Source organism: Artibeus jamaicensis, unplaced genomic scaffold (assembly GCF_021234435.1).
Source record: "Artibeus jamaicensis isolate MK-2021 breed Jamaican fruit bat unplaced genomic scaffold, CSHL_Jam_final contig_387, whole genome shotgun sequence".
NCBI lineage: Eukaryota > Metazoa > Chordata > Mammalia > Chiroptera > Phyllostomidae > Artibeus > Artibeus jamaicensis.
This window is the reverse complement of record NW_026521812.1, coordinates 40,072,867-40,099,434: the sequence shown is the minus strand read 5'-3', so window position 1 is coordinate 40,099,434 and position 26,568 is coordinate 40,072,867. Positions and strand designations below refer to the sequence as shown.

General features: G+C 43.0%; 1 protein-coding gene across 3 annotated transcripts; it reads left to right on the top strand.

Annotated features, from left to right (window-relative positions):
* The first annotated feature begins 976 nt into the window (after positions 1–976).
* Positions 977–19,415, top strand: CUNH6orf163 (chromosome unknown C6orf163 homolog). 3 transcript variants are annotated; one of them, XM_037143838.2, is made up of 6 exons: positions 978–1,061; positions 1,539–1,725; positions 5,169–5,263; positions 6,640–6,747; positions 11,558–11,760; positions 18,911–19,415. In XM_037143838.2, the coding sequence occupies exons 2-6, from the start codon at positions 1,578–1,580 to the stop codon at positions 19,344–19,346; spliced, it is 990 nt and encodes a 329-aa protein (XP_036999733.2). In that variant the 5' UTR covers positions 978–1,061; positions 1,539–1,577; the 3' UTR covers positions 19,347–19,415. The 3 variants fall into 3 exon arrangements, with proteins under 3 accessions (XP_053520898.1, XP_036999733.2, XP_036999734.2); XM_053664923.1 differs by lacking the exon at positions 5,169–5,263 and having other exon boundaries at positions 977–1,061; positions 1,645–1,725; XM_037143839.2 differs by lacking the exons at positions 978–1,061; positions 5,169–5,263 and having other exon boundaries at positions 1,589–1,725.
* Positions 19,416–26,568: the final 7,153 nt, after the last annotated feature.

The following is a 26,568-nucleotide window of genomic DNA, read 5'->3' as shown; positions in this document are numbered from 1 at the left end:
AACACACACACACACACACACACACACACACACACACACACAAATAAACCCAGGCTTAGTAATTTTGAATAATTTCAATGAAAAGTAATAAAAAATAATCTGGTATTTCCCAGTTTTATTGCCATGGCGTTAATACCACATTGATAAACTTTGCTGGCCTAAAATGAATCAATTCTTTAAATAAACCCTTTAAAGAAAGTGTAATGAGCTGAATAAGGTTCCCATACCCCACCCTACCTCCAAAGGTGTCCACATTCTAATCACTGGAACCTGTGAATCTGTTACTTGATATGGCAAAAGGGACTTTGCGGATAGGATTATGTTAAGGATTTTGAGATGTGGAAATTTTACCTTGTTATCTGGGTAGGCCTAATACAATCAGATTTCCTTAAAATGGAGGCAGAAGGTTAGAGGAAGAGCCACTTGTAGGGAACCAGTTGGTATGAATTTGGCGATTTTGACTCAGCCCTGTATCGAAAGCCGACAGGAGAGAAGTGGTGGGCAGGAGCCAGATGCTCAAAACTGTTTTCCCGTGGGGACCAGGCCTAGAAAATGCATCCAGACTGTCATGGCTTGCTCTTGCTAAAACTCCCTCGCCCTGGTCTGAAACAGTAGATGTTTATTGCCTGTCTTCAAGGTAGTTTCCAAAGCCTGTGTGAATTTTCCCAAGGGCGGAGCATGATCAGCTCAACACCTTACCCTTCTGCATTTGTTATTTTTGTTGCCTTGATTATACCTAAAATGTAGACAACTACAGTCTATGTAATAGATAATAAGACCTGAGAGAAACAATAAAAGCCTGTCCAGGGAAGGGGCGGGGCGCTCTTCCCTTAAGCGAAGCCGCCGTAGGACTCTCATCCTACCAGAGCACCACACCGTCCCTTTTTCTCCACAGGACTGCTGCAGTCTGTGCGCATTTGTTCTCGTCTTCAGCCACAACACGCAGACTCTGCTGGTCTGAGTCCGCCATCGCACTGTCACCGAGCAAGCAAGAGGTGAAAAGGCCACAGATTGAGAGGCCATGAACAAGGAATGTGTGTGGTCTGCAGAAGCTGCAAAAGGCAAGGAAACATTCTGCCCATGCTGACTCCATGATTTTAGTTAGATTTATTTTGGACTTCTGACCTCCAGGACTCCAGGAGAATAAATATATGTTGTTTCAAACCACTAAATATGTGGTAATTTGTTACAGCAGCAGTAAGAAACTAATACTGAAAGGCTGTACTATGCTACACTTTTGTCATTTCTAGCTGCTTTTATGAGCAAAGCTTGTCTTGCCTGGCAACAGTTGCTAAGTAAGTTGACAACTTAATGCTAGTGTCCAGGAGGGAGCAGCCGCTTAAATCTCCCCAAGCCCAGGGCCCATACCTTACATGGCAGAGGCTCTCAGTAACACTCTTTAACATTAGGCACATAACCACTACCTAATGATGGTGAATCACTCAGTTCTCAGCCTCTAGTATTGTTCTAAAACCTTGACCTCTCTTCCACTTTCTTAAACATCTAGCTTTTCTGAAAACTACTTTTTATGCTCCTAGGAATATTTCAACTGTACATAGTAAAGGACAAATTTGATTATGATCAGAAATTCAAGTTACACAAACTTTGTCTGCTGTGCTGTTTGTAATAAAATTATTCCACCAGCTCCTTTAGAGGAAACCTTCAAACGGATCCATGAATACAAGCCATTTAAGACACGCTTTTATACTCACAAAGATATACTGGGTAAGTGACTTTGCTATTCTCCTTTGTTGTAATGTTTCATAGCATAGTATGTCTTTCTTCCTGTTACAGACTTATTAGCTTTCCTGATCAAAGTTGCTTGTCCTGCAGGGATGTCTGTCATGAGAACATGGGTTGAAATTCAGCTTCTCCACTTACCATTTGTGTATCTTGGACAGGATACTTGGCCTCTCAGTCTGTAAACCTATTAGTAACATACAGATGTTAATAAATATTGCAGGTACATTATGAGGCTTTAAAGAAAGACAGGGTGGGCCCTGGCTGGCGTGGGTCAGTGGACTGAGCACCAGTCTGCGAACCCAAAGGTTGCTGGTTTGATTCCCAGTCAGGGCACATACCTGGGTTGGGGGCCAGGTCCTCAGTAGGGGATGTATGAGAGGCAACCACACGTTGATGTTTCTCTTTTTCTCTTCTTCCCTCTCTCTCTAAAAATAAATCAAATCCTTTAAAAATTAAAAAAAAATACAGGGTGGGACAAAAGTAGGTTTACATGTGAGTACATGAAGCAGTTATTATATTTATTAATTGTACAAGTAACGGTAAAACCACTTTTGCCCCACCCTGTATTTGTGCCTCTTGAAAAGCCTGGCACATAGTAACAGGGGTTCTTTCTGCCCTTGCCCATACTTAGGCACCTTCCATACTCAAAGGAGTGGCAATATCCCTATCACCTTAATAAATGGGTGAAAGAAACTATAACCTATATTACTAGCTAGAGACATAAAAGTAGATACACACCAATAACATGAGAATATTTACTACATATACACTTGTAATAAGCAAATTAAATCGTAACTAACAGGTTTCCTTTTTTCTTATGCCATCAGAGGTTCGGTTTGAGTTTGAGCCTTAACATTGTTTTCCTAAGGACTCTCAGAACACTCCTCTGATCTTCTCTTCCTCTAACCTGGTAAACAAGCAGTGATTTCATTTCACTCCTGACCTTTGAAAAACAAATGCTAGAGAATGGAGAGTGTTTTAAAAGAACTTAAATGTAGAGGGAGAGCAAATTGGAATCAGCCCCTAAAAAATACCAATACCAAAATTGACTTTAACTATAGTGTAGCAGACCCTGTCCAGCAGAGTCCGCCTGCTGTGGTTTCCGACGAGAATCATTCACAGGCAACGACAACCCTGTGTGGAAAAAGGGAACAGGCACGACTACTCTCTCAAGGGGGAAGTGCCTATGGTGCCTCAGCCACTCCCTCAAGAGGGGAGCGCCCCAACCCTTGCCTAGACAGGCTTTTATTGTTTCCCTGGGGTATTACATCATGGAAAGATTTATTATCTATCACATAGAATATTATTGTCTACATTCTAGGTACAATCAAGGAAATAAAAATGACATGCAAAGGGGAATGACGATGAGCTCATTAGCTCTGTCCTTGGGAAACTCATACAGGCTTTGGAGGTTACCTTGAAGATAGACAATACACATTTGTTGTTTTAGACCAGGGTGATGGAGTTTTAGCAAGAGCAAGCCATAACAATCTGTATGCATTTTCTAGGCCTGATTCCCACTGGAAAACTCAGTTTAAAGGTCTGGCTCCCGCCCACCACTTCACATCTGTAGGTTTTCCATACAGAGCCGAGTCACGTTTGCCAGGCCAAGACAAAGTGGTCCCCTAACTGTTTAGTATGACTTTTAACTATAACCTCTAAAATGGCTTGACTTTTTACACCAGGGCAGTGGGTATCCATTCTTAGATAAGCTTTTATTGATTGATTCCTTATACCTTCTAGGATATCTGAATCAAGATATTACGTGGATAAATTAAATCTAACTAGTTAGAAATGAACCCTTTATATTCAGTGACCCGTATTTGTCACTGACTACTTTAAGTCGAAAGAGTCAGCAGTCTCTCTTCCGTAGAAGTCGGTCCAAAGGCTCGTTGGGATGCCTGTGTAGTTCACTGCTGATGAGCACGGCGGAGAGCAGTGGTCCTCAGGCCTGACAGTGTACTGCAGCACTTCTAAAAATGTTGTTTTTACTGCAAATATCCAAACACTAGATTAACACTAATCCAACTCAGACGCACTAAATTAGAACCTTCAGAACAGAGCTGCCACATGTGTCATTTTTATCTTTTTATTTCCACATGTTTTAATAGCTTTTTATTTGGAAATAGTTTAGGACTCACAAGTTTTTAAAATGGAACAGAGAGTTCCTGTGTACCCTTGTCCAGATCCTCTTACTGATATCTCACCGAACACTAGTCCGTTGTCGGAACACGGAAATTGGTATTGGAATGATACAGTTAACTCAGGTGCAGGCCTTACATTCACTCCCCACCCCCAGCCTTGGTGTGTAGTTTTATGAAATTTATCACATGGCTAGCCTGAAGTGGGAGAGGGAGGTTTTTGAGAGAAATGGGATGGGCGGGGCGGGGAACTGTGGTGGGGTGAAAATGGAGACACCCGTACCTAAACAACAATGAAAACAATCAGAAGGAGGCAGGAGATGCTGGGCAGACAAACACATGCGTTCACAGTGTCTTATCTGTGCTCACTGATGAGCTTGGCACGGTGAGAGATACACCGCAGCATAAGCTGTGCTTTGGAACTTGAGCCAGTTGATCGCCAAGACCTAATCACATGAAAAGTTAATAATGCAACACATCTTACATGTGAGAGATAAATGGAATAAAGAATAAACCCTGTATAGTTTGGAGTAGAGAGAAAGGTCTCAGCGCGTGATTTCAACACTCACAGGGCTCATCATCCCCCTCCAGGTCATAGGTCACATCTGAGGCCACACTTGGGTAGAAGACTAAGAAAAACCCTGTGCCCAGCTCAGAGAGCTCAGGGCTTGGCTCCAGCTCCAACCAGTCCCTAGCTAGCTGATACTGCATGGTCCTCTAACCTCTCTAGGCTTTTATTTCCTTGTTTGTGTAGGGAGGGCGCTATGATGGAAATACTATTATTTGTCAATTTGATTAGGTAATTGATGGAGAAGTGTTAAATTTCTGTCCCCCAACTCCGTACTGAAGCGGCTAAGCCCAAGAAAACCTACACAGTAAGGAGAGGCGTGCAACGTATTAAGGCATTCTGCTACTGCTTTCTGGGTCGAGGTAACACCAACACCCAGATACGAGCAGGGCCGGGGGAGCTGGGTCATCGTGAACAGTCACAAACTAGTCCACTTTGGGAACACAGAACGTGCTCCTTCCCACCACTGCCCTCCCCAGCTGCCCACCCCGTGGCCTGGCAGCACATCCCTGCCGATCCCGGCCGAACAGTGCTGTGCGTTCCCTCCTGACCAGTTAGGGGACAACCTACCCTTTCATCGGTGCTTTTAAAGAAAAGATTGGTATCTCCTAAAAGTATCTCTCTCTCTCTTAGATGACTCTAATAAATAACTAGATCATAGTAAAAAGGCAAGCCAAGAAACATGAGGAAACTTGTGACTATTTCTCTTCACATAGATATCGGGGAAGATATTTTGAATAACGAAGGAAAATTTCAAGAGGCTATACTCAAAGAACGTATTGCAAAAGCGGAAGCTAATGTGTGGGCTCAGGTAAAAAGTTGCAAATCAATTTAAATGCACCCTTACAATCTTCACTTTTTAGAGTTGTGTGAAACAATATAGTCAGGCAGAGCTGATGTTGAAACCTGGCTACATCTGGGGCCTCGGGCAAGCTCTTCAGCTTTATAGTCTTGGCTTCTTCGAAACTAAAAGAGGAACAATAATGCCCCCTCTGTAGGGTGGTAGAGAGAGTTAAATGAAATAATTGCCTGGCACACAGTAGGTGCTTAGTAAGAAACAGGCCTCATCAGGAGCTTCATTCCTTCTAAGTTAGTTCTATATGTGGATGACTCTTGCTCCCTTTACTCTCATTGGATTAAAACTTAAAAAAAAGAAGACATTCTTGTTGGTAGTTGTTTATTATTGCTTAATAGCTAATGTGTAGACCGTCCGTCTGTGCAGTGTGTAACACGAGCCTGTTTTTTTTGCAAATGCTTTATTATGGTTACTCTCCTTTTGACCTTTCTCCTTGTTCCCATTCTCTCTAAAGTCCTTGCTACCCTGTCCATGTGACTGCTGAGGGGCCCTTTGAGTGGGGGGCCAGAGATCCCAGGCCCTTAACTGAAGCAAAATCTCCATCATCCAGCCCCTTCTTCATCCAGTCATAGATAAAATCATACATATGACTTCCTAAAGAAAGTTAATGCTCTTTGAGAGCAGGGCAAGCCTCAGTGCTTACAATGTGATTTCCTGGTTTCTTAATAAAATAGTTATGGTGGAAAGTGTTGGAAGTGTCCAGTATTATTGCCAGCAAAAGCTTGGTGTGAAAGTGTGGAAGTCCAAGATGTTCCTGTACAAGGGTAATATGTATAAAAGTCTTAGCAGTCATCTATCTTTATCAATAATAATGTTTTTAATTGATTATGAATCATAAATTATACACACCTTAATGCAAGGGAATGCTTTTGTGGGTAATCTACAATTTGAATATAGGTAATATAATGTTCTGGGCACTCTCTCCAAATAAAATCATCAGCTGATTGCATGATGCAGGAGGCTAGGATGGTCCTCAGGCTCCCTTCTCAGTCATTTCTGGCTTTGTGCATCTTTTCACTTCTCTGTAGTTTTCAGATGTTTTGTAATGAGCACACTGATTACTCTGATAGTCAAATTAAGCAAGAAATGGAGTGACAAATTAAAAGAGAATCCCTGCAGCCTCTGGTACAGGTCTCTGTAGCCATTGCTGAAACAGCGAAGTTAGCCCCGGGTTGAGACATGTTAGGACATCTGGCCAAGACAGCCAGTTCGCTACGGGAAGTTTGCGATGAGAGCAGGGCAAAGAGTCAGAGGCCCCGTGGTGTTTGCTCATTTTCAGTAAATATAAAAACCTGATATATTAATAAATAAATGGACTCTTTCTTTCAAAGGCTGATGAACGTCAAAAACAAGCAGTGGAGAAAGCACTTGAAGAAGTGAATGACATGCATAAAATTAATATTCAGATTCTGGAAGAGGAACATCAAAAAAGTTTACAGGTTTTTATAGTGGCTTGTTTGCTGTCTTTTTAAAAGTACTTAAGTTATGAAAAGCTCTGGCAAGGGAATAAGTGCAAACAATGTGTGATGTCCAGATGGGTGTCTCTGGAGGCTGGTCGGGAGGCCCAGGACTGTCACAGAGGAGGTGCTGAACACTCGGTGGGCCCGGGAGAGCCCCCCGGCCTCTGACATAATGAACTCAAACCTTGACCCATTCGAAGGCCTGAAGGAGCCACCCCTGCCTACCTGACCCACCACATCTCTTGCCACTTGTTCTCCTTCCCTCCTCTCACTGCCCTCCTGTGGGTCCGGATGCACCGCGCACTCTCTGACCTCAGTGTTTTCCCAGAACCTCCTTCCTGCACTCCATCAGATTTAGCTCAAACATCCCTACTCACAGGGAGCCTTACCTGACCAGGTCCACCCTGCCACCGACACAGTGTCCTTGGCACCCTGCCCACTTTCATAGCAGCTGCCACCCATCGCTACCGTAATTAGACTGTGTGACCATTTGTACAGTGTCAGATCCCCTCGTGACCGTAGCCTCCATGAGGACATGTCTGCCTCCTTGCCATCTAGTCCCAGTGTCCAGCACAGTGCCTCAACTGTGCTCAAACAGGGGTTGAACGGAGGAAGGAGGCTGCCCTCCTCTTTCTCCCGGGCTCTCTGATTGCATCCTTGGACCCAGCGTGCATTTCCTGCAGTGCCAGGAGGGTGCCCTGAGCTGCTTCCTGAGTATTTCCTTCAGGACCAGAGGTCATATAGCAAGGGGGTGCCCTGTCTACTGGTTTAAGCAGGGACTGCAGGCAGGACTGCAGGCAGTTAGCAAATGTTCCAGGCAGAGGCCCAGGGACTCATCATGTAGGTCAGTACCTCTGCTACAAAATTTGCTCAAAAGAGGATTCAGAACTCTTTTCAGATGTTGGCCACAGGAGGGACACGACAGGACACAGTGCAGGTGTGTCAATACGTGGGCGGAGGCTGGGGGGGAAGTGGCAGAGGTCTGGTTCCAGGCTTGGCCTCATTCGATAGAACGTAAGTAATAAACAGCTTGGGACGCTGGGCCCATTTATTCCCCATTTCGGCAGTGAGCAGACCACATATCAGATTTCTACCTGGTGTGATGAAATGGGCTGTGCTGGCCTGGAGGAGAGGAAGTTCGCGCCGTGGTTCCTAGACTTTACTGAGACCCTCCCTGCTTGGCTCCAGTGGCCAGGGTCTCTGAGGAGCTGGCTGTGATGGTCCACAGCCCATCTCCTATTTTAGTTCAAAGTGTGAGAAGCATTTGTATAGTGTGTCTAGGAAGGCCTTCTTGTGAGTTGGCCTGTGCTAGTGTGGCCATACAGGGTCTTAAAGTCCTGAAACACTTCTCTGCCAGTGGATAACCACCCTTTGAGCACCCTAATACCTTGGTCACACTGGTTGTTTCCCACTAGGCCCCCGGGCCTCCCCCAATCCAGCAATTTAAAGGGGCAACACTTTAAACTGGTGGGGGCTCTAGACCCCCCCCCCCTGCACACACAATGCTGCAGCAAGAGAATATATATTGTGAGTATCACTCCTGGCATTAGGCTGTGCAGACAGGAAGACAACTTAAGTGCGGTGCCTGTTTCAAAGAGGGCACCTCTAGTCTCCCTTTCAGTAATTTGTAGCCCATATAGACTTTTGGTAGAGTTGATGCCCTTAATACTGACATAGAGGTCCTGTGAAAATTTTAAAGGGACAAGTTAGAGAGAGGTTTACCTTTCTCAAATATTGGTCTAGGACATGAGAATTTACATTCGTACTGCTGTCTCAGGGACTTTTGTATATAGGCACTTTGAAAGAGTGATTTCTCTCAGAGGGATGTGTAGGGTCATTTCAACTGTCACAGACATCCGCACTGCTTCTCAGGGGCGTCTGTGAGCTCCCTACCTTAGAATCTACTCATCTGGGAGCTTAACATGCAGGTTCCAGGGACCCACCTGACATATAAAGTCGCCAGCGTTGTTTTGAACCAGCAGCCTATGTGATTCTCACATATAAATTTTGACATTACCAATAAATAGAGTGGAAAACCAACTTCTTTAGAACTGAATAGCATTAAATTCTTATTTGTAGAGACCACCAGGTAGGGCTCTAATATGATGTAAAGGATTTGGGATAGGTCTCAAAAGCTTGATGTTAAATAAAATTTCAAGATCATATTCAGTAGGATAGTATTTTGAAAAAGTATTTATATTCTTTCATTCAAATACAATAATATTTAAAAATAAATGAGAAAATAAGAGCTAAATGAAAATAAGAAAAGGAAAATTAGCCCTGGCTGGTGTGGCTCAGTGGATTAACCATCAGCATGTGAACCAAAAGGTCAAGGTTAGATTACCAGTCAGGGCACATTCCCAGGTTGTGGGTCAGGTCCCTGATGCAAGAGGCAACTAATCAATGTTTTTCTCACACACTGATGTTTCTTTCCTTCTCTTTCTCCCTCCTTTTCTCTCTTTCTCAAAATAAATAAAATTTTTAAAGAAAAATTAGAGTAGGAATTATAATGAAATCAAGGGTGAATTTAAAACTTAAAAACACATGTATGCCATGAGGTCCTGTGCAATTCACATGAACTGGGACTTGAGCTTTCTGGCGTTCAGTGCAAGGGAGAGAATGCCATGAATCCCCACAGCCGCAAGGTAAGAAGAATCGGGTGTTCAGACAGGTCCGGAGAGTCCTACATGTGATACCTAAGAGGAACTCCCCTGAGGGAGATGCTGTGTTATAAGTGTCTGTCAAACATCTGTACAGTAAATAGGATGCATTTTGTGAGGCCATTTCTTATAATATCTCAAAATTATTATCTCATCTTTAAATACACTCAAAACGCATTTCAGTACAAGCGGTTTAATAAGAGGACTTTCCCTTGAATAAGGGCACAGCCAAACAGTAGGCCCTTGAATTATTTTTACAACTTTAAATATGTATTCCCCATGCTATGTGAGGCAGTAAAATGATTTTTGTTTTACTAAATTATTATGTAAAAGAGGGACTAGGTTTATAACTCTAAATCCTAATTCAGAACCCAGCCAAAATAAAGGGCTAGGGTGTCATTTTTATTTTTGTTTAAAAGATTTTACTTCTTTATTTTTATAGAGTGGGAAAGGGAAGGAGAAAGAGGGGGAGAGAAACAGCAATGTGAAAGAGGAACATCGATTGTTTGCCTCTCGCATGCCCCTAACGGTGGACCTGGCCTGCAACCCAGGCCAGGAATGTGCCCTGACTGGGATTTGAACTGGTGACCTTTTGGTTTGCAAGACGATGCCCAACCCACTGAGCCATACTAGTCAGGGCTGGGATGACATTTTTAAATTCTATGATTCCAATAAAAATGTATTATGATAATACTTCGTCTATCTAAAGTTCAGCCACTCCACAATGTCAATTACTGAAAATATTTCTGGGAAAACTCAGAAATAGTTTAAACTATTTCCTAAGAATTTAAACAAAGACCTCTGACTACAAGATAGACACTCATGCTTATTATCCTGAGCAGAACCGCTCCAACCTCCCCTCCAATGGTGTCACATATTACTTGACAAACCTGAATTCAACAAGCTTGGTTTGTTTGCTCTTACGAATCCAAAATAGATTAAAGGCTGGGAACTGGGAATGACAAAAAGGTGCTCACTGACAATAGAACAGGGACTATTTAGCCCAATGGCATGTAAAGAACGAGAACTCATTACCAAAATCAAATTTCAAATGTAGAAAACCAAAGCAGTCTGGGGTCATTTATAGCAGAGACAAATAGCCCTGTGAACTTGAATGGTTATGAAGTTGCAGTATAAAGTCTTTAGTCCAGTGCAATCATTCATCTTTTTCTACTGGTCTGGATCATCAAGGAATGTTAACGTGTGCACTATACTCTTTTTTATGAAGTAACATAAATCTTGAGGACATTTAGAAACATGTTCTCTTTTTAAAAAGATTTTATTTATTTATTTCTAGACAGAGGAAGGGAGGGAGAGAGGGAGGGAAACATTAATAGGTGCTTGGCTCTCATGCGCCCTCTACTGGGGACCTGGCCAACAACCCAGGCATGTGCCCTGACTAGGAATCAAATCAGCAACCTTTGGATTCGCAGATCAGTGCTTAATCCACTGAGCCACCCCAGCCGGGCATTTAGAAATGGTTTCATTCAAAATGTTGTATTATCAAAAAGTTCTAGTTATTTAAAACACAAATAATTTCTAAGTAGACAATGTTATCCAAAAAAAGATTTTCTCAATACATGAACTGAGGCCACTCTGGGTAGATCCATTCTTGAAGTTGATTTCTTTTGTCTTTTTCATTAATTTTTTTTTGCCACTGAAGTAGCTGAAGGGAGAAGTTGAAAACTTTGTTTCTCTTGAAAAAGCTAAAGTGTGACAAATATTGAATTGTTGGAACATTTTTTCCGTAAAAAACTAACGATTTCAGTTTTTCTTGAAACTTAAAGAGATACCATTTCCTGTGGCTTACCTCCTAAAGTAGAATCTTAGTATGTGTATTTCTAACTATATATAGATAAAATGATACTATAGAATATTTGCACAATCAAGAAAAAATAACCATAATTCAATTGTTTTCCCTTTCTGCATATTCTCTTTCAAAATTGTCTTTATGAATATTTATGCTACCTAGTTTGCATGTTTCTGGTTTTACTGAGCATCATAGAAATGAAAGTTTTCCATATTTTGCCTGTTATTTTTTTAATTATATGTCTTTGCAGTTGCACATTTCATCAGGTTGTTAAATATCAAAGCTGTAACATCTAAACCTAGTTTTACTGTTGCTTAAGGAAATGGCAGCTAAAACCAAGATAGAGATGCAGCAAAACATGGAAGAGGAACTCAGGAGGGAGAACTTGGCTGCAGAACAACGCATGGTCCACAGAATCCAGAGAATCATGACGGAGTGCCACAGGGAGAAGGTGCAGGCTGTGGAGAAGGCCAGGGCGGAGGAGAGAGACAGGGCCCAGGAACTGATCCAGGCCCAGCGAAGGTATTCCGGAGAACACGTTTGCAGATTCGTGTCTTACTCTGTCAGAATCACCTTGGAGAAAGGGATAAGACTGAGTCAGCACATAGGCAGATATTTCCCAGTTTTTGTGTTTTTACATTATGGGATATATCAAACACAGAGAACAATACACAATGTGTTGTGGAATGCGTGTGTGTGTGCACGTATGTGCGTGGTTTAAATAATAGTAACATGCGTACTCAAGGACCTGCCACCCGTCTAAAGGGATTGAAAACTGGTGATGCTTCCGGAGCTTCGGTCCCCTTCCCTTCCTCTCCTCCCTCTCCAACGATAACTACTGTCTTCAGTGTTTTCATTCTGCATGTCCGGTGTTAAGAGGCTGAGGAGAGGAACTAAATGTTTTTTTCCACAAACACATAAAAGTCAATCTTCACATTTTTTAGCCTATAATGTACACTATTGTGAATGTGTTACCTTTTTTTAAATTACATGAGTAACACAGGCTCTAAACGAAATGGACATTATGAAAATATAGAGAGCAAAAGTTGCTAAGTCCCGACCACTGCCTCCCTACCCCTCCTCGTTTTTCAAGTCGGTCATTTTAAATAACAGGGTCTAGATCTTTCCATGCCCTTTCGATGTATTTGCAACCTTATTTATGTGCACAATCGCAAATACTTTTTACCTAAATCAGATCATATACAATATGTAAAAAATTTTAAGAACACCAAAGTAGCCCTGGCTGGTGTGGTTCTGTTGGTCGGAGCATCACCCTGTGCACCAAAGTGTCGTGGGTTAGATGCCCGGTCGGGGCACATGCCGAGGTTGCGGGTTCAGGCCCTAGTCCGGGTGTGTGCTGGACGCAACCAGTGTTTCTCTCTCTCCCTTCCTCTCTCTCTCAAATCAATAAATATATCTTTGGGCGAGGATTACCAACAAAGTAACTATTTTCATGCATGTAATGAACATTTGATGGAATTAGCTAATTTTGACAAGGCAATAGTAAAGAGCCCTACTGATTATCGGGACCAAGAGAAAACTACAGTTTCCACATGTTAAGTGACCTGCCCAAGATCCCTTCACAGCAGAATAAGACTAAAACCTCTGTATTTGGCCTCCTAGTCTAGGACTTGTCTCTTCTGCTTTGCTCCTTGAGTTAACAAACAAATCTGTTTGTATGTAATTAAGAGGTAAAAATCTTCCTTGTTATGTCTGTTTAGAACAGGGCCAAAGGTAAAATCCTGTAGGGTGCTTATTTTGCAGGTAAATAAGAACGAGGGCTGCAGGTATGGCTGTTTCAGTGGTACCTCCCTTCTTGCATAGGAGAGAAATCCTTTTTGATATAGAAGAGGAGGGTGAAAGAGGATTTCAGGAGCAAGTTAGAGAAGGTGGCGATGACCAGATGAGTGTGGCCCACTGCAGTGGGAAGTGGCACCCTCCGCCCCCAGCTCCGCCCCCCCTCTGTGTGCAGGAGCTCTGCCTGGCCTGGAGGAGCCGCTGGGCCCACTCCTCACACACCTGCGGCTTCCGCTCCTTCCCTCCTTCCACTGCTTTCATCCCCACTCCATTTTCCCTGTGAGGTTCAAATGAAAGATTTTCAATGGCCCCCTTTTATTGAGTCAGTTGACTTAAGATTAGGGAACTTCCATGCCTGTTAAGTATATCCAACTAGAATGTCCATTTTATTCACTCATGTCTTCCAAATGCCTGGAAAAGAGCCTGGCCCGTGGTAGGCATTCTTTAGATGTTTATCAGACAAAGGTTCAAATGTGTTCCCGTTAGCCGAACCCACTCTGCTGCACCCCAGATCCTATTTCTAGACACTGCTAGATCCCAGCCTTCTTCTGAGCATTTGTAGAAACTAATATATCCAGAAGGACCACTGTTTAGAATTCTGCCAGTATTCTATTTATTTAGCTATAAACTTTCACTTAAGACTTAAGGACTCAGAATTCTGACATATTAGGACAAATTTGTTAAATGCACAGAAAATATTTTTGTGGATTGAGGTGGATTAGATTCTAAACAAATTAGTAATTTCAGAACTTAAAAAAAAAAGACAGAAACATCTTTGTTTGGTTCTGAGTGTTTCCTAGCCCAAGGCAAAGGCTTGAATGGAGTGACAACTCAGGGATTTTTATGGTGGTGACTATAATTCCAATGACAGCTACCTTTATTCAACCCCCAGCACTTGCAAGGCCCTTTGTACATCTCTCACTGAATCCTCATATCCCTTCCTGGGGGACTCTGCCATCCCCCCACATCCCAGATGAAGACCCGGAGTCTTAGAGTGAGACTAAGGAAACTGCCAAGGGTCATATGGAGTGGAGATGGCGGGGCCCAGTGTGAACCCTGGTCTGTGTGATGCCAAGGCCTGCAACCTTCCGTTATGATACCTGCCTCACCTCACCACGGGAGTGCCTTCTGTGGATGTGGACCTGAGCTCTGACACAAAGAAATAAGGGTGTTTTCCCAGTATTATGCGAAGTAACTTAAGCGTGGCTGTGCCATGTGAGCAGGGCGAGGTGGGCTCGTACAAAGAACACATGGGAGCGGGACGAGCTCAGAGTCCTGGAAAGATCAAGCAAGCTGAGAGTGGGCTGTGTGCTGAGGCAGGTTTCCTGAGGGAGTGAGTCTTGGGTTGGGCCTTAGAGAGAAGGGAAGAGGTCCCGTTTGTGAAAGACTGAAAAGAGCCAGAACAGCATGAGCAAACACAGAGGGGGAAGGTGGAGAGTAAAATGAGGCAGAGCCAAGGCAGGCTTGAGAATATTTACACCCCTGAGAAAAGAATGCGCTGCCGAAGGTTGGCCTCAGGAGATGCCCAACCCCCAACCCCCCAACCACGACTTCCTTAACCTGTGTATGCCTGCAGCCCCAGCTTGGGGACATCACTGATCCTCCTGCCAGACCAGGGGCACTCTGCTTCCAGTGTTTCAGGCAGAAAAAACAAATCTATTTTCCTTATGAACACCATGGTTATCACTGATGAGAAGAGCACCAACAGTCCTGTGGTTCAAGTGAAAATAAATTAATAGCTGATTGTGGGCTCCTCAGGCAAATGATCTATGTTCATCGTTGCTGTAAACACTTAATGCACAAATGAATTTTGGAAACAAATCCCTTCATAATTTAGGAATAGCCTGTGAGGAAATGAAGTATCGGTTCTTACTGTCTTAAGTTCCAAGATTTTAACTTATGGACACGGAAAGAAGGTTGAAAAGTATACTATTAGCAACATGCATAGGGAAAACAAAAAGTTCACTAATGTGGTGGAAGGGAAGGAACGGCCATTAATATTTTTCTTTAAACCTGTGAGCAACACATCTTACACCTTTTTAAGAGCCTTCCAAAAATAGTGAGAAAGAGCTGAGAGAGGCCCTAATGGGAGCAAAGGACAAATCAATAGCCAGTATGGGTTTTCCATGCTGTGTTTGTTTTCCCCAAGAGCCTCGAGAGGTTGGATTATTATATATTAGATTATATTTTTGTTTCATAATGTATTATCTCTGAAACCCCATCTTATAAAATGTCAGACTGAATTCTACAGATATACATGCACGCACTATAACTATTTTGAAAATACATCAGTTTACATCCAGACTGCTCTTAAATGTGGTGTGTATTTCACAATTCCAAGACTATAGCCTCATAAAGTGAGAGGTGGCAGGTGGACCTCACCAGTTACACAAAGAAGCGTAGACATTCACTTCACTTTGGAAGGGGCATCGTAGGTCATCGGGTTGAACCGGCCTTGCCTTCCGCTGGAGGCCTCCAAAGGGTCCGCGAGCCTTCTGGCATTTCCCTGACAGGAATTCTGTGACTGGTGGAGGTGTTCATTCAAATGCTGAATGCCTCCACCTGTCATGTGCTTCACAAAGTGGATCCAGAATATTGTGAGTCTCTTCTCTATACACAGTGATCCTTTGGGTGTTTGGAAAGAGAGATATTGTCCAAGGTTTTCTATGAAGCAAAGGAAAAAACCAAAAAGTACTACCACCAAACCAGGTGTTTCAGTCTTCCCTCCTGTGTGATTTCTAGGCCCACTTTTGGGGATAAGATATGGGTAATTTGTATTAATCAAAATATATTTTAGATATACCACAAGAATTCACTGTTTTCTTATGGTGAATATTTTGCTTACGCTGAGAATCTTTCTAAGCATGAATTCTTTTAGGCTTTTGTAATGCTCCAATTTACTTGTTTTAAAATTTGGTGTTGTTTGGCATACAGAAATAGTATTGGGGGTAGCTACGTCTATATCGCCCCTTCATTCATTCACACATTTTTTGGTTGCCTGTTTAATGCACACCGGGCACCGTGCCAGGCGGGGGAGGTACAAAGACAATGGGCACTCCAGCATCAGCCACCACACTCACCACCCCCTGCGCCCACCTCCCTCCTGGCTGCAATTCCACAGCTTCAAAGACATCATCAGAGTAAAAGGTCAGTGACATCCTGACCTTAAACTGAAGGAGCGAATTCCAAAGGGTCAAAAATTCAGGCTCTAAGGGAGGCTGGAAAAAGCTGAAAAGGACATGCCATGAATAAGCAAACAAACCAACAAACAAATGGATTCTCTTAGCAAGAACAGAGTGTGATAGTAAGACGTTTAAAGGGGGTTACAGCATGGAGGGTAGGAGCTGGAGTCATCTAGGCCGTACTTTACTTGAGTAGTTTTTTGTTGAGATCACCTCTGGAGGAGCCTTCTCCTCAGCCCCGCAGATGAACACTCCCTCTGTCTGGACCTGCAGAAAGCCAGGAAGTCCAGCCTGCTTGTCCCAGAGCTGTGGTTCTGGGACAATAATTAGCTGTCTCTTGGGGATTTGAGGCTGGCTCCAGGCAGCTTCCTTTCAGTTCCTTATCTCTAAGCCGCAGGAGCCCTGGTCACCACCTTCACAATCTCACCCTGGAGGGAAGGTTTTGTAAAACATCAGACTGAATCCTAAGGTTAGTGTAGATGACACTTCCAACTCTATTCATGGTGTCACTTTTTTTTTTTTTTTTACTACATACTCTGCTTTTTATTAACCATTTAATGAAGTCAATATCTGCCAACCAAATGACCCTCTTGCAGATATAAAAAACTTGTTTATCAAAACACTGTATTAAATCCTTATAAATGAATTCTTAGTACTCAGCAACTGGTTTTTTAAGATATCCAAGTTAGAAATCTGAGCAGATAAACTATTAACTGCCTGAAAACTTTGCAAAGGATTTTCATGACCTTTTACATCTTGCTTAAAATGAAATTAGCTCTGTCCCGGAAGCTCAGCAGAGCTCTTTCAAGCTTTTAACTACGTCTCCTGACACCCTGGGGCGAGGAGTGCAGCTCCTCTGTAATAAACTGCTCACAGGAAATGCGTGGGAGGGACCGCTGGTTTTTTCTTGGTATCTCTGCCATGAATGGCGCCTCCATTCTCCTGTGACCCAGGCTGAGAACTGGGAACTTGGTTTGGATTCCCCTTCTTCCTGCCTGCACTATCTCCTAGCAGTCATAAATGCTGACACATGTGACTTTGTAATATTTCTTGGATTTATTCCTTTCTCTCTTCGTATTTCTTTCTTTCATCATAAGTTCAGACCCTAATCTTTGCACACCCAGGATATTACAAAATAGCATAAATTGGTCCCTCTACTTTACCCCACTAAGATTCAATTTACCCAGTATTGCCAGAGTAACAATTCTAACACATTATTTTTATTGCATTACCCCCGATAAAAAAATGTATAGTGACCTCTTACCTGATTGAAGTGGGTCATGGTGAAGGGTAGAAACTGTCCCACTTTCTCAACTGTGTGCTGCTGAACAGTAATCAGATCTCTCTGAGCCTTAATTTTCTTGCCTGTTATTACATGGGAAAAATAAGAGGTAATAAATAAAAATCATACCAGCTTCAGTGGATTGGTGTTAAAATTAAATGGGATGAAATGCATTTAAAATGCTTAGCATATAGTCCCTGGGACACAGTAAGTTATAAACATTAATCCTGTTATTAATAATGGATACAGCCGAGTTGGTGGGAAAAGGAAGGAGAGAACCAGCACAGCACTTAGAAAGGCTAGGGACAAACCACACGTACCTCAAGACTGTGGGATCTGTCAGGTTCGAAAGTCAAGTTGAAAGGATCAGTGACAATGACAAAATCGCATCTTGGAAGATAGAATTTAGAAGAAAGGCAAGGTGGTATGTCTTGGAAAGACTGTATTAGACAAGAAGGCAGAGGGGGTATTTTTATTAAGCATAAATATTTGAATCCATTTGTAAGTGTTTTAAAGTTCTCAGACCTTTAGAGGTTCTGCCAGACTGGGCTAATCAGAGACACCCATCAGAGGTGCGTCACGGGGGCTAAGAGCTGCTGGACTCGGATGGCTTGGGCTGCGTGTTCATTCACCACTTTCACTAAGAGTGATGGGGGCAAGTCACTCCATCTCTGTGAGCCTGCCTCCTGACCAGGGGAGTAGGCATAATAATGGGCCCACCTCTGGAGTTGTTTGGAGGCATCATTGAGTTAATATATGCTTGGAATGGTCATTCACCTGCCTGGCAAATGGCAATACAATAGGCTGCTAAAAATTACACATAATCACATATATTGTAACCACAGGTCTGTGAACTCATTCAGTAGTGGTTCTCAAAGTGTGATCCCAGGACCCCTGAGAGTCCCTGAGGCCCTTTGGTGTGTCTGGGGGAGAGGAGGACTCCATTTTCATGAAAGTCATGTTAATATTGAATGGAGTTGTTGATAGTTGCTATCAACCTGTGAGTTTTTCCTTTCTGGCGAAAGGTAAGTAGCTGGATTGATATACAGAAACACTCTCTCTACGGGTTTTGAACTCTGACCCCTGTTTCTGTGTTTTTAAGCACACAGTGTTCATATTTTTCTGGATAAGGTGGACTCAGGTTCCTAAAGTTACTGTCAGACCCTAGACTGGTGGCCTGTCCTTAGCCCAGAGCAGGGAAGTTGATGGGTGACCTCTGTGCTCTGAAAAAATGTTTTTTTGATTGGTAATGGTGGTTAGAATACAAAAGCTCATCTCTACCAACCTGTCTCAGCCTGGGGTCCCACCCAAAAAATGCAATGAATCCTCATACATCCCTGGTGCAAGACAACATCTTTTTGGTTTTAGTGGCTAATCCATCGAACTTATAAACCCCTGTTATCTTTTGTAGCAAGGCCCTGGAGGAACTTGTGAATAGTGGTATGACAGTTATGAACGACCAGAGGAAGAGTGTGAACAAACTGGTGAAGGAAAAAGAACGTGAAATGAACATCTACTACTGCATGGCTCAGAGGCAGAAGCAGGAAGAAGTGCACGAAGTGCTTCAGGAAGCAGAGAAAACACATCAGGTCACACTGGGAAACGTGGTGGAGAAACTGGTGAACACTCAGGCGGAGCTGCTGTCCGTCGAGAAACAACTGGGAACTATGACAAACTGGAAAGATTTCCTGGAGGAAGAATTACAAGAAACGAGAGAGGCATTTCAAAAATATATCAATTATACATTTCCTAACCTTTCACCAGGGCATGCAGATTTTATTCTGCCCGAAAGAAAGAAAACACCTTCCAATCTTATTATTCAGGAGAATGAAACAACTCCTAATTAGAGGTGTTCGACTGAAATTTCACTACAAAAGACATTGTTCCAAAGATGAAATAAATTCACTCAAAAACCATTTTTTGATCTGGTTGTGTGGAGGGTACTATGGGGCTCTGAGCATTCCGATGGAAAACAAAAATATTCAAAAGCACATTCCAGGCTACAGAGGGTTCCAGCACTGAGGAGAGGTAAGTGAGAGCGATTAAAACTGGAAAGGAAAAAGCTTTCTTGGAAGAAATCTAAGCAAACTTCTGTACCTGGCTTTACTCATGTTTTCATCAGACAGGTAACTATGTTAGTGTCTGTTGCAGTTAAAAACAAACGGAGGGCGTGTTTTCTTAGTGGAGAGGTGCACTAACGTCTAGGACAGAGATCTGGTGAGCTGCAACAGCGCTGCAGGGGAGAAAGCAATTTCCCTTGAATTCAATAGGGTGAAATTTAACTTCTGGGAACCCTGTATAAAGTAATTCAGAAAGGACCCGTTTTCTGAAAGAGAACTGTCTGTGGAGAACAGACTGCCTGCCCTGGAGTGGGGAGTCCACTTGTGTTTACCCCCAAGCCGAGGAGTTCTTTCAACTTGTCTCCTCTGGGTCAAAGTGCAGAAAAACCGTTCAGTGTCCAGTGCTCAGAACCCACACGTGTCAACGTCCATGAGTTAAAATGTCAGAAACCCCAAGCCACAAAGACCTCTCCCCAAATCCGTCCACTCAACGCAGCATCCTTGAATTACTCACTGCCAGCCAATATTGGTGGCTTTAAAAGTAATAACTTGGAAAACACTTTCCAGTAAATTAAAAAGTGCTACTATCAAGCCAGACTTAGGTGGATTTGTTTCCATTGACCAGCCTAGGACTTTTTAAATGGAAGAAGCAGCAGCAATCTGTTTACAATTGCACAACAGACTACACTCTCCTCTGTGTTCAGCTCTCTGACACTGCAGGACTTTTGCAGTCTGCACCAACTGGTTGCCTAGGAGCTGGAAGTGATCATGTTCATACAGTGCTTTACACCGTTTTTTCACCTGCGTTCTTCTCACACCAACCTGTGAGAGAGGAGAGCAGCTGTTGTTCCATTATTTATGGATGATAGAATAAAAATTACTATGTACTAAGGTATTTATGTGTGTGAAGCACTTTAAAAACATTCATGCTTAATCCTCACAACTTTGGAAAGTACTATTGCCCCCAATTTATAGGAAGAGAAACTGAGGCCCAGGAAGGTTTAATAACTTGCCCATGGGACACACAGCTAGGGACAGAGCCAGAGTTCAAAATATTTTTTCTCAGAAATTAAAAGACATTTATTGAATACTGAACTTACAGAAATAGTCAATATGTATTCTTAATATAATATATATTTTTTTCAAATACCGCCTTTAAAAAAATTTTATTGTTGATATTATTGCAGACATCCCCATTTCATAGTTCACAATATTTCACAATATAGTGAAATGTTTCACAACATAGTGAACTATGTTGATATTATTGTTGATATTATTGCAGACATCCCCATTTCATAGTTCACAATATTGCAAGACGCAGGCAGATGGGTGCAGAACAGACCAAAGGACAGCTGGCTGTGCCAGGAGCATGCACACAAATGGGCTCATTCCTTTTCACAGCCATTTCCGAAAGGCGGGGATTAGCACAGGCACCGATCCGATCGGCTACTTCCTCAGTCATACAGCTGCTGAAGGGCAGAGCCAGGGTCAAATCTCGAAAGCGAGGCTTTGATCTGTGCTTTGTCATCATTGTGTTCAGCCTGAACATGAAGGTCTCGGTGGTGGTTGGTTGACTCTGCAAGTGTGTCTGTGGATTCTGTGATGAGCGCGGGAGAATGTGGTCTGTCCTGTGGCAGGCGTCGTTTTTGCGTCTTCTACAAGTGAAAGGAAGCTGAACCTAGGATTGTGGTATCTGAGGTCCCGGAGGCACCCACCACAGGGGAGCAGGAGGAAACCGTCTCCCGAAGGGTCACTTCATGGCCACAGTTAAACGGGTCTCCTTTGGCATTAGTGACACTGGATCACAGGATAAGAAAGGAGGCAACTTAGTTTTGGTTTAAAAAAAACAACCTAGCCCTGGCTGGCATAGCTCAGTGGATTGAGCACAGGCCTGCGAACCATACATTTACAGTTTGATTCCCAGTCAGGGCACATGCTTGGGTTGCAGGCCAGTTCCTGGCAGGGGACTCACGAGAGGCAACCATACATTGATGTTTCTCTCCTTCTCTCCTTCCCTTCCCCTCTAAAAGATAAATAAATAATAAAAATCTTAAAAAAAAAAAAGAACCTAACTTCTCAGTCTTTAGCTAGATTTGAAGAAATGGCATGATCGTTGATTTTAACACTTTCCTTGTTCACACTCCAGCCCCTGATCCCAGTCCCAACACAGTGTCCACAGGGCTTTAAAAATTACTTAGGCCCTGACTGCTGTGGCTTTGCTGGTCCTAGTTTCAAGTCCCCTCAGGGTACGTGCCTGGGTTACTGGTGCATCCACCGGCCGGGGCAGAGGCAATGTTTCTCTCTCACATCAGTGTTTCTTCCTCTCTCTTTCTCCCTCCCTTCCCCTGTCTCTAAAAGTAAAGTAAATCTTTAAACGTGATTTCGGTGCTTTTGAAAGTTAGATCTCTTATTACTGCCCTGATCCCAGCTTTACCCCCAGAGGGCCCACCAGAGGACTCTCGTACCCACTTCTTCACACTGCTAATCACCCCTCACGTCACAGGGGTGATTACAGGGGACCCTGTCAGGACAGACTGGCCTGACCTCAGACCCCCGCGTGCCACCCACCTGGTGGCCCGCAGTCAGCACTCACCATGGGGGGAGGGTCTTTTTTCAGAGCTCCTGTTCTCCCCCAGCTTTACTTCTCCCAAGGCCAAATTAGAGAAACATCGTCTTTGACCTCACCCAGATCCCTCACCTTGATTCGGTCACCTCAACCCACAGGTTTTTCCTAGCCTGAAAGTCTCCCAGATAATATACCCCCAAGAATTAAAGCTCAGCGTGGATGGATAATTTGCCCAGCGGAAGAGAAAAGCCAACAGCAGACCGAAACCGAGACCTCACCCCTTCTGCCGGCACCCCATCCCGCGGGCCTCTCTGCAGTCGCTTGTTTCTTTGGCACTGATGAGGATGATTCTGATGGATTAAAAAAATAATGGAAAATGTAGCAATGGCCATTTATTCAACATCTGCTATATATCAGATACGGTACTAGGTTCTTTACTAAACCTTGTCTTACTTAAGATCTCACAGCAACCCTGTAAGATATTTACGATTGCCTCCATTTGGGAAACGAGGAGATGGGAGGAAAACCACTTGCTGAAGATCACGCGGTTGAGCCCACGTGTTTTTCATAATGACAGCACATCGGCCTACTTCCATTCCCGTGGAAACATTGAGTCGGTGTCGAGGATCCACTGTTTCCAGAATACATCGGAGTCACGGGAGGCAATTCTGAGTTATTGTGAAGGATCGACGCTTCCCGAGGACGTGGGCTGGGAGTCAGGAACGAAGAGGAGCGGAACTGGACAACCTTCCCTGAACGTGCCCGGGGAGCAGTTCCGCACCTACCATGGAGGTGAGTTTGTGGAGGGGTGTCCCCGGCAGCTCCCTCCCACCGTTCTGATGTCGAGAAGAACAGACTCCCCTGCGGGTTCTGGAAATCAGCTGCCTATAGCTCAAAGGTCAGATTTCAAAAATCAAGTAAAAATTGAAAGTGAGGGGTATGTTTTTGAAATCCCAGTGGGATCGTGACTCCAAGGTTTGTAGCGAAAACATTTTTTTAAAGATTTTATTTATTTTTAGAGAGGGGAAAGGAGGGAAAAAGGAGGGAAAGAAACATCAGTGTGTGGTTGCCTCTCACATGCCCCCCACTGACGCCTGGCCCGCAACCCAGACATGTACCCTGACGGGCCCCACTCACTCCACTGAGACACACCAGCCAGGGCTAGTGAAACTTGGTTGGGACTCAGTCAGGCTATTTTCAAAAAGAAAGGGTCCCCAAGTGAACTGAATTTTAGTTTAAGTTGATTTGAGGATTTTTAGTACAATACCTAGAGAGGCCATTATAGATCTTAGATACTATGACCCATGTGAGTTATTAAAATTGTAAATATTTTTGGATAGTTTAAGGAGAACGTAAAGAATGTGTTTTTCTTAGTTGTCTTAAATACTATCTGTTCCCATGGTTTCTCATGTATATAAAACTGTGTTAATTCCTGGAGGCCTTCTGGGAACTTAATCTGAAGACTCGAAGAGATTTTTGCGGTTTAATTTCTTGGAAGTCGTTCTGCCAAGAAAAGGACCTTCTTCTTGGAGGAGATAGATCTGTGGGATGGGAAGCAGATGCATAGTGTCACTAGCAGAGATCAAGAAGCCCACCCAGCCATGCCAGTCACAAAGCACAGGGGGTGGGCTGTTCAGTAATCCCCGGTCCTTCATGCCACACGGAAGTCACTCTGATATCTTCTTTCTCTAATTTTGATTCCACTTGACCCCTTTAATGCCCGTGTACTCTAGCTCTGGGGGCTTTGTTTACACTAACACCATGTAGACACTCTTTTGCAAAACTCAGGTTTATTTAGGGATCAGAGTAGTTTGACGTTCTGCCGCCTCTAATAAACTTTTCTCTCTGCCTGGGGGAGATCACTCAGAAAAGGAAACAAGAAAACACTGCCGTCTTTTGTCCAGCTATCATAGCCAGGCAGCTTGTGAGTGCCTCCTTCAGGTCACTCAGCTTCTGCCCTCACAGCAGCCAGATAAAGAAATTCGGGTGCTTTGAGGTTAAGTGTTTGTGCTTAAGGTCAACCCATTTAAAAAGTGCAGACAGGCCCCTAGCCAATGTGACTCGGTTGGGTGTCATCCCACTGACCGAAGGGGTGCTGGCTGATTCCAGGTGGGGACACATGCCTGGGTGGTGGGTTCATTCCCAAGCCAGGGTGCATGCGGAAGTCAACCAATCGATGTTTCTCTTTCACATAGATGTTTCTTTCCCTTTCTTTCTCCTCTCTTCTCCTTTCTTTAAAATAAAATAAAATAAAATAAAATAATTTTAAATGCAAATCATTCGACCCATTGTTATCTGATTACAAATTGCAGGATTGAAAATGAGTGATTTTATTTCATTTTGTTCCTAATATAAACACCTTAATATTGAATTGGATAAAGTTAAAAATTATTCCTTTTTATATAGTAACTGCATGTTAGTTCTTAACATTTACAAGAATCAACTTCTATCAGTCTATCTGACTTTTAACCATAGGCGGTACTTCCTACTTCTCATATCACTCTTTCTACCTTACCCGCTTTGGGTGTCTGTTTGCCACCACTGACTTTAAGACCGTAGAAGACTTTCTACTGAGGACCCACAGCAAAGTCCAGGGCCAGGCGGTATCTTTGGCACAATACTCTGTGCTGCACAAGTATTTCCCATCCCCTCACCCCCAACCCGGTGTTTCCAAAGAGAGTGATTGGTATCATTTGCCCATTTGAAGGGATATCACTTAATTACATAAAAGAGTTATCCTTAGTGTTGTAGATTTCAGTTAGAAATCTACATATCTCTAGAATCTCTACAATCTATTCTAGAGAATCTACATATCTAGAAGTCATGGCAATGTGTAGGACATTAATTAAGATGTATGGGGAAGCAAGGAACCTTATACCAGGTACTGTGGTAGATGCTTGGGTTCTTGGTACATGAAATACGTGGTAGTTCTTACTCTTAGAGATGTCAGCCAGTGGAAAAACCGAGTAAGTCCAGGTGTGACAATACTGTCAAGGGCAGTAGTAGCACATTGTCCATTTCCTAATTCGTGTTAGGCTCTACTGGCAGGTGTTAATATTTACCATCCCTCGCCTCCCAGTCCAACTGACATTTTTGCTTAGTACTAAGTTCTGTCCACGTTAGTGAAGAAACGGCTTCATAGAATTTTATTTTCAGTAAAGTGGATTCTACAGTCTCAGGGACAGCATTCCTAGTCTTCAGGTGGTTTTACTCTCCTCAATGTTGTCAGGTGACTAAGAGAAGATAGAGGTTGTTCCCATTGGTACAGGCTGACAGATTCCTTCCTGACAAAGCACCACCTCTGGGTTCTTCAGAATGCACGGAGAACTCCTGCCTCTCTGGGAAAGGCCCCAGGAAGACACAGACACTGCTACACCTGCAGTCACCTATCCAGAGAACCCAAGAGGGCCATGGTTTGGCTTCTCACTCTCTGGTCACAGCTACACTCAGCGGGCTGTGGCCAGGGAGCATCCCCAAAGTAACAATAACCCCATTGTTGTATTGCTTAGGAATTTAGGTGAGCTGCTCAGAGAGAGTGCCACTCTCAAAGGGGTATGTCCAAGTCACCCCTCATGTCTCATCTCCAGCCCTTTTCTCTGCCTCCTGTGTGATCACTATAAGGGGATTGGGATCTTGAAAAACCTTCTTGACAAACAGGCAGTATTTGGTAACTTGGTTTACCCAAAGTATATGTTTGATTTTATTACATGACCCATCTTGATCTTGCAATATAATAATATGCACAATCTATTATTAAGAAAATGACTAGAAATATTACTTATTTTTTGCATTTAATAGTTTAATTTATGGATAATTAATCAGAATGATTTCATATCCTTTATCTCCAAACAAGAAGTAAAAGAAATACAACCGGTGATTATATAATTAAATGAAATTAAAAGATGCCCTTTTTTATTTTTTAAATTTTATTTTTCAATTGCTCTTTAAATTCAATACTATTTTGTATTAGTTTCAGGTGTGCAGCATAATGGTTAGACAATCATATACTTTTACAAAGTGAGCCCCCAGTATTTCAGTACCCACCTGGCACCACACATAGTTATTACAATTTACTGACTGTATTCCCTGTGCTGTACTTTACATCCCCATGACTACCAATTTTTACTCTTTAATGTCTTCATCTTTTTTTCACCCTGCCCTCCCAACCCCACTCTCCTCTGGCAACCATCAGTCTGATCTCTGTATTTATGAGTCTGTTTCTATTTTGTTTGTTCACTTATTTTGCTCTTTACATTCCACATGTAAGTGAAATCATATGGTGTATGTCTTCCTTTGTCTGCCTTATTTCTCTGAGTACAATACCCTCTAGGTCCATCTATGCTGTTGCAAATGGGAAGATTTCCTTGTTTTTTGTGGCACAGTAATATTCCATTGTGTATATTTAACACTAGGTTTTCTTTTCTACTCATTTATTTTTGGGCA

Excerpts from the sequence above, each read along its gene's own strand:
- CUNH6orf163 (XM_037143838.2), top strand. The coding sequence starts at position 1,578 with ATGATCAGAAATTCAAGTTACACAAACTTTGTCTGCTGTGCTGTTTGT. Across the intron at positions 6,748-11,557 it reads AACATCAAAAAAGTTTACAG|GAAATGGCAGCTAAAACCAA; the intron begins GTTTTTATAGTG and ends CTGTTGCTTAAG. Across the intron at positions 11,761-18,910 it reads CTGATCCAGGCCCAGCGAAG|CAAGGCCCTGGAGGAACTTG; the intron begins GTATTCCGGAGA and ends TATCTTTTGTAG.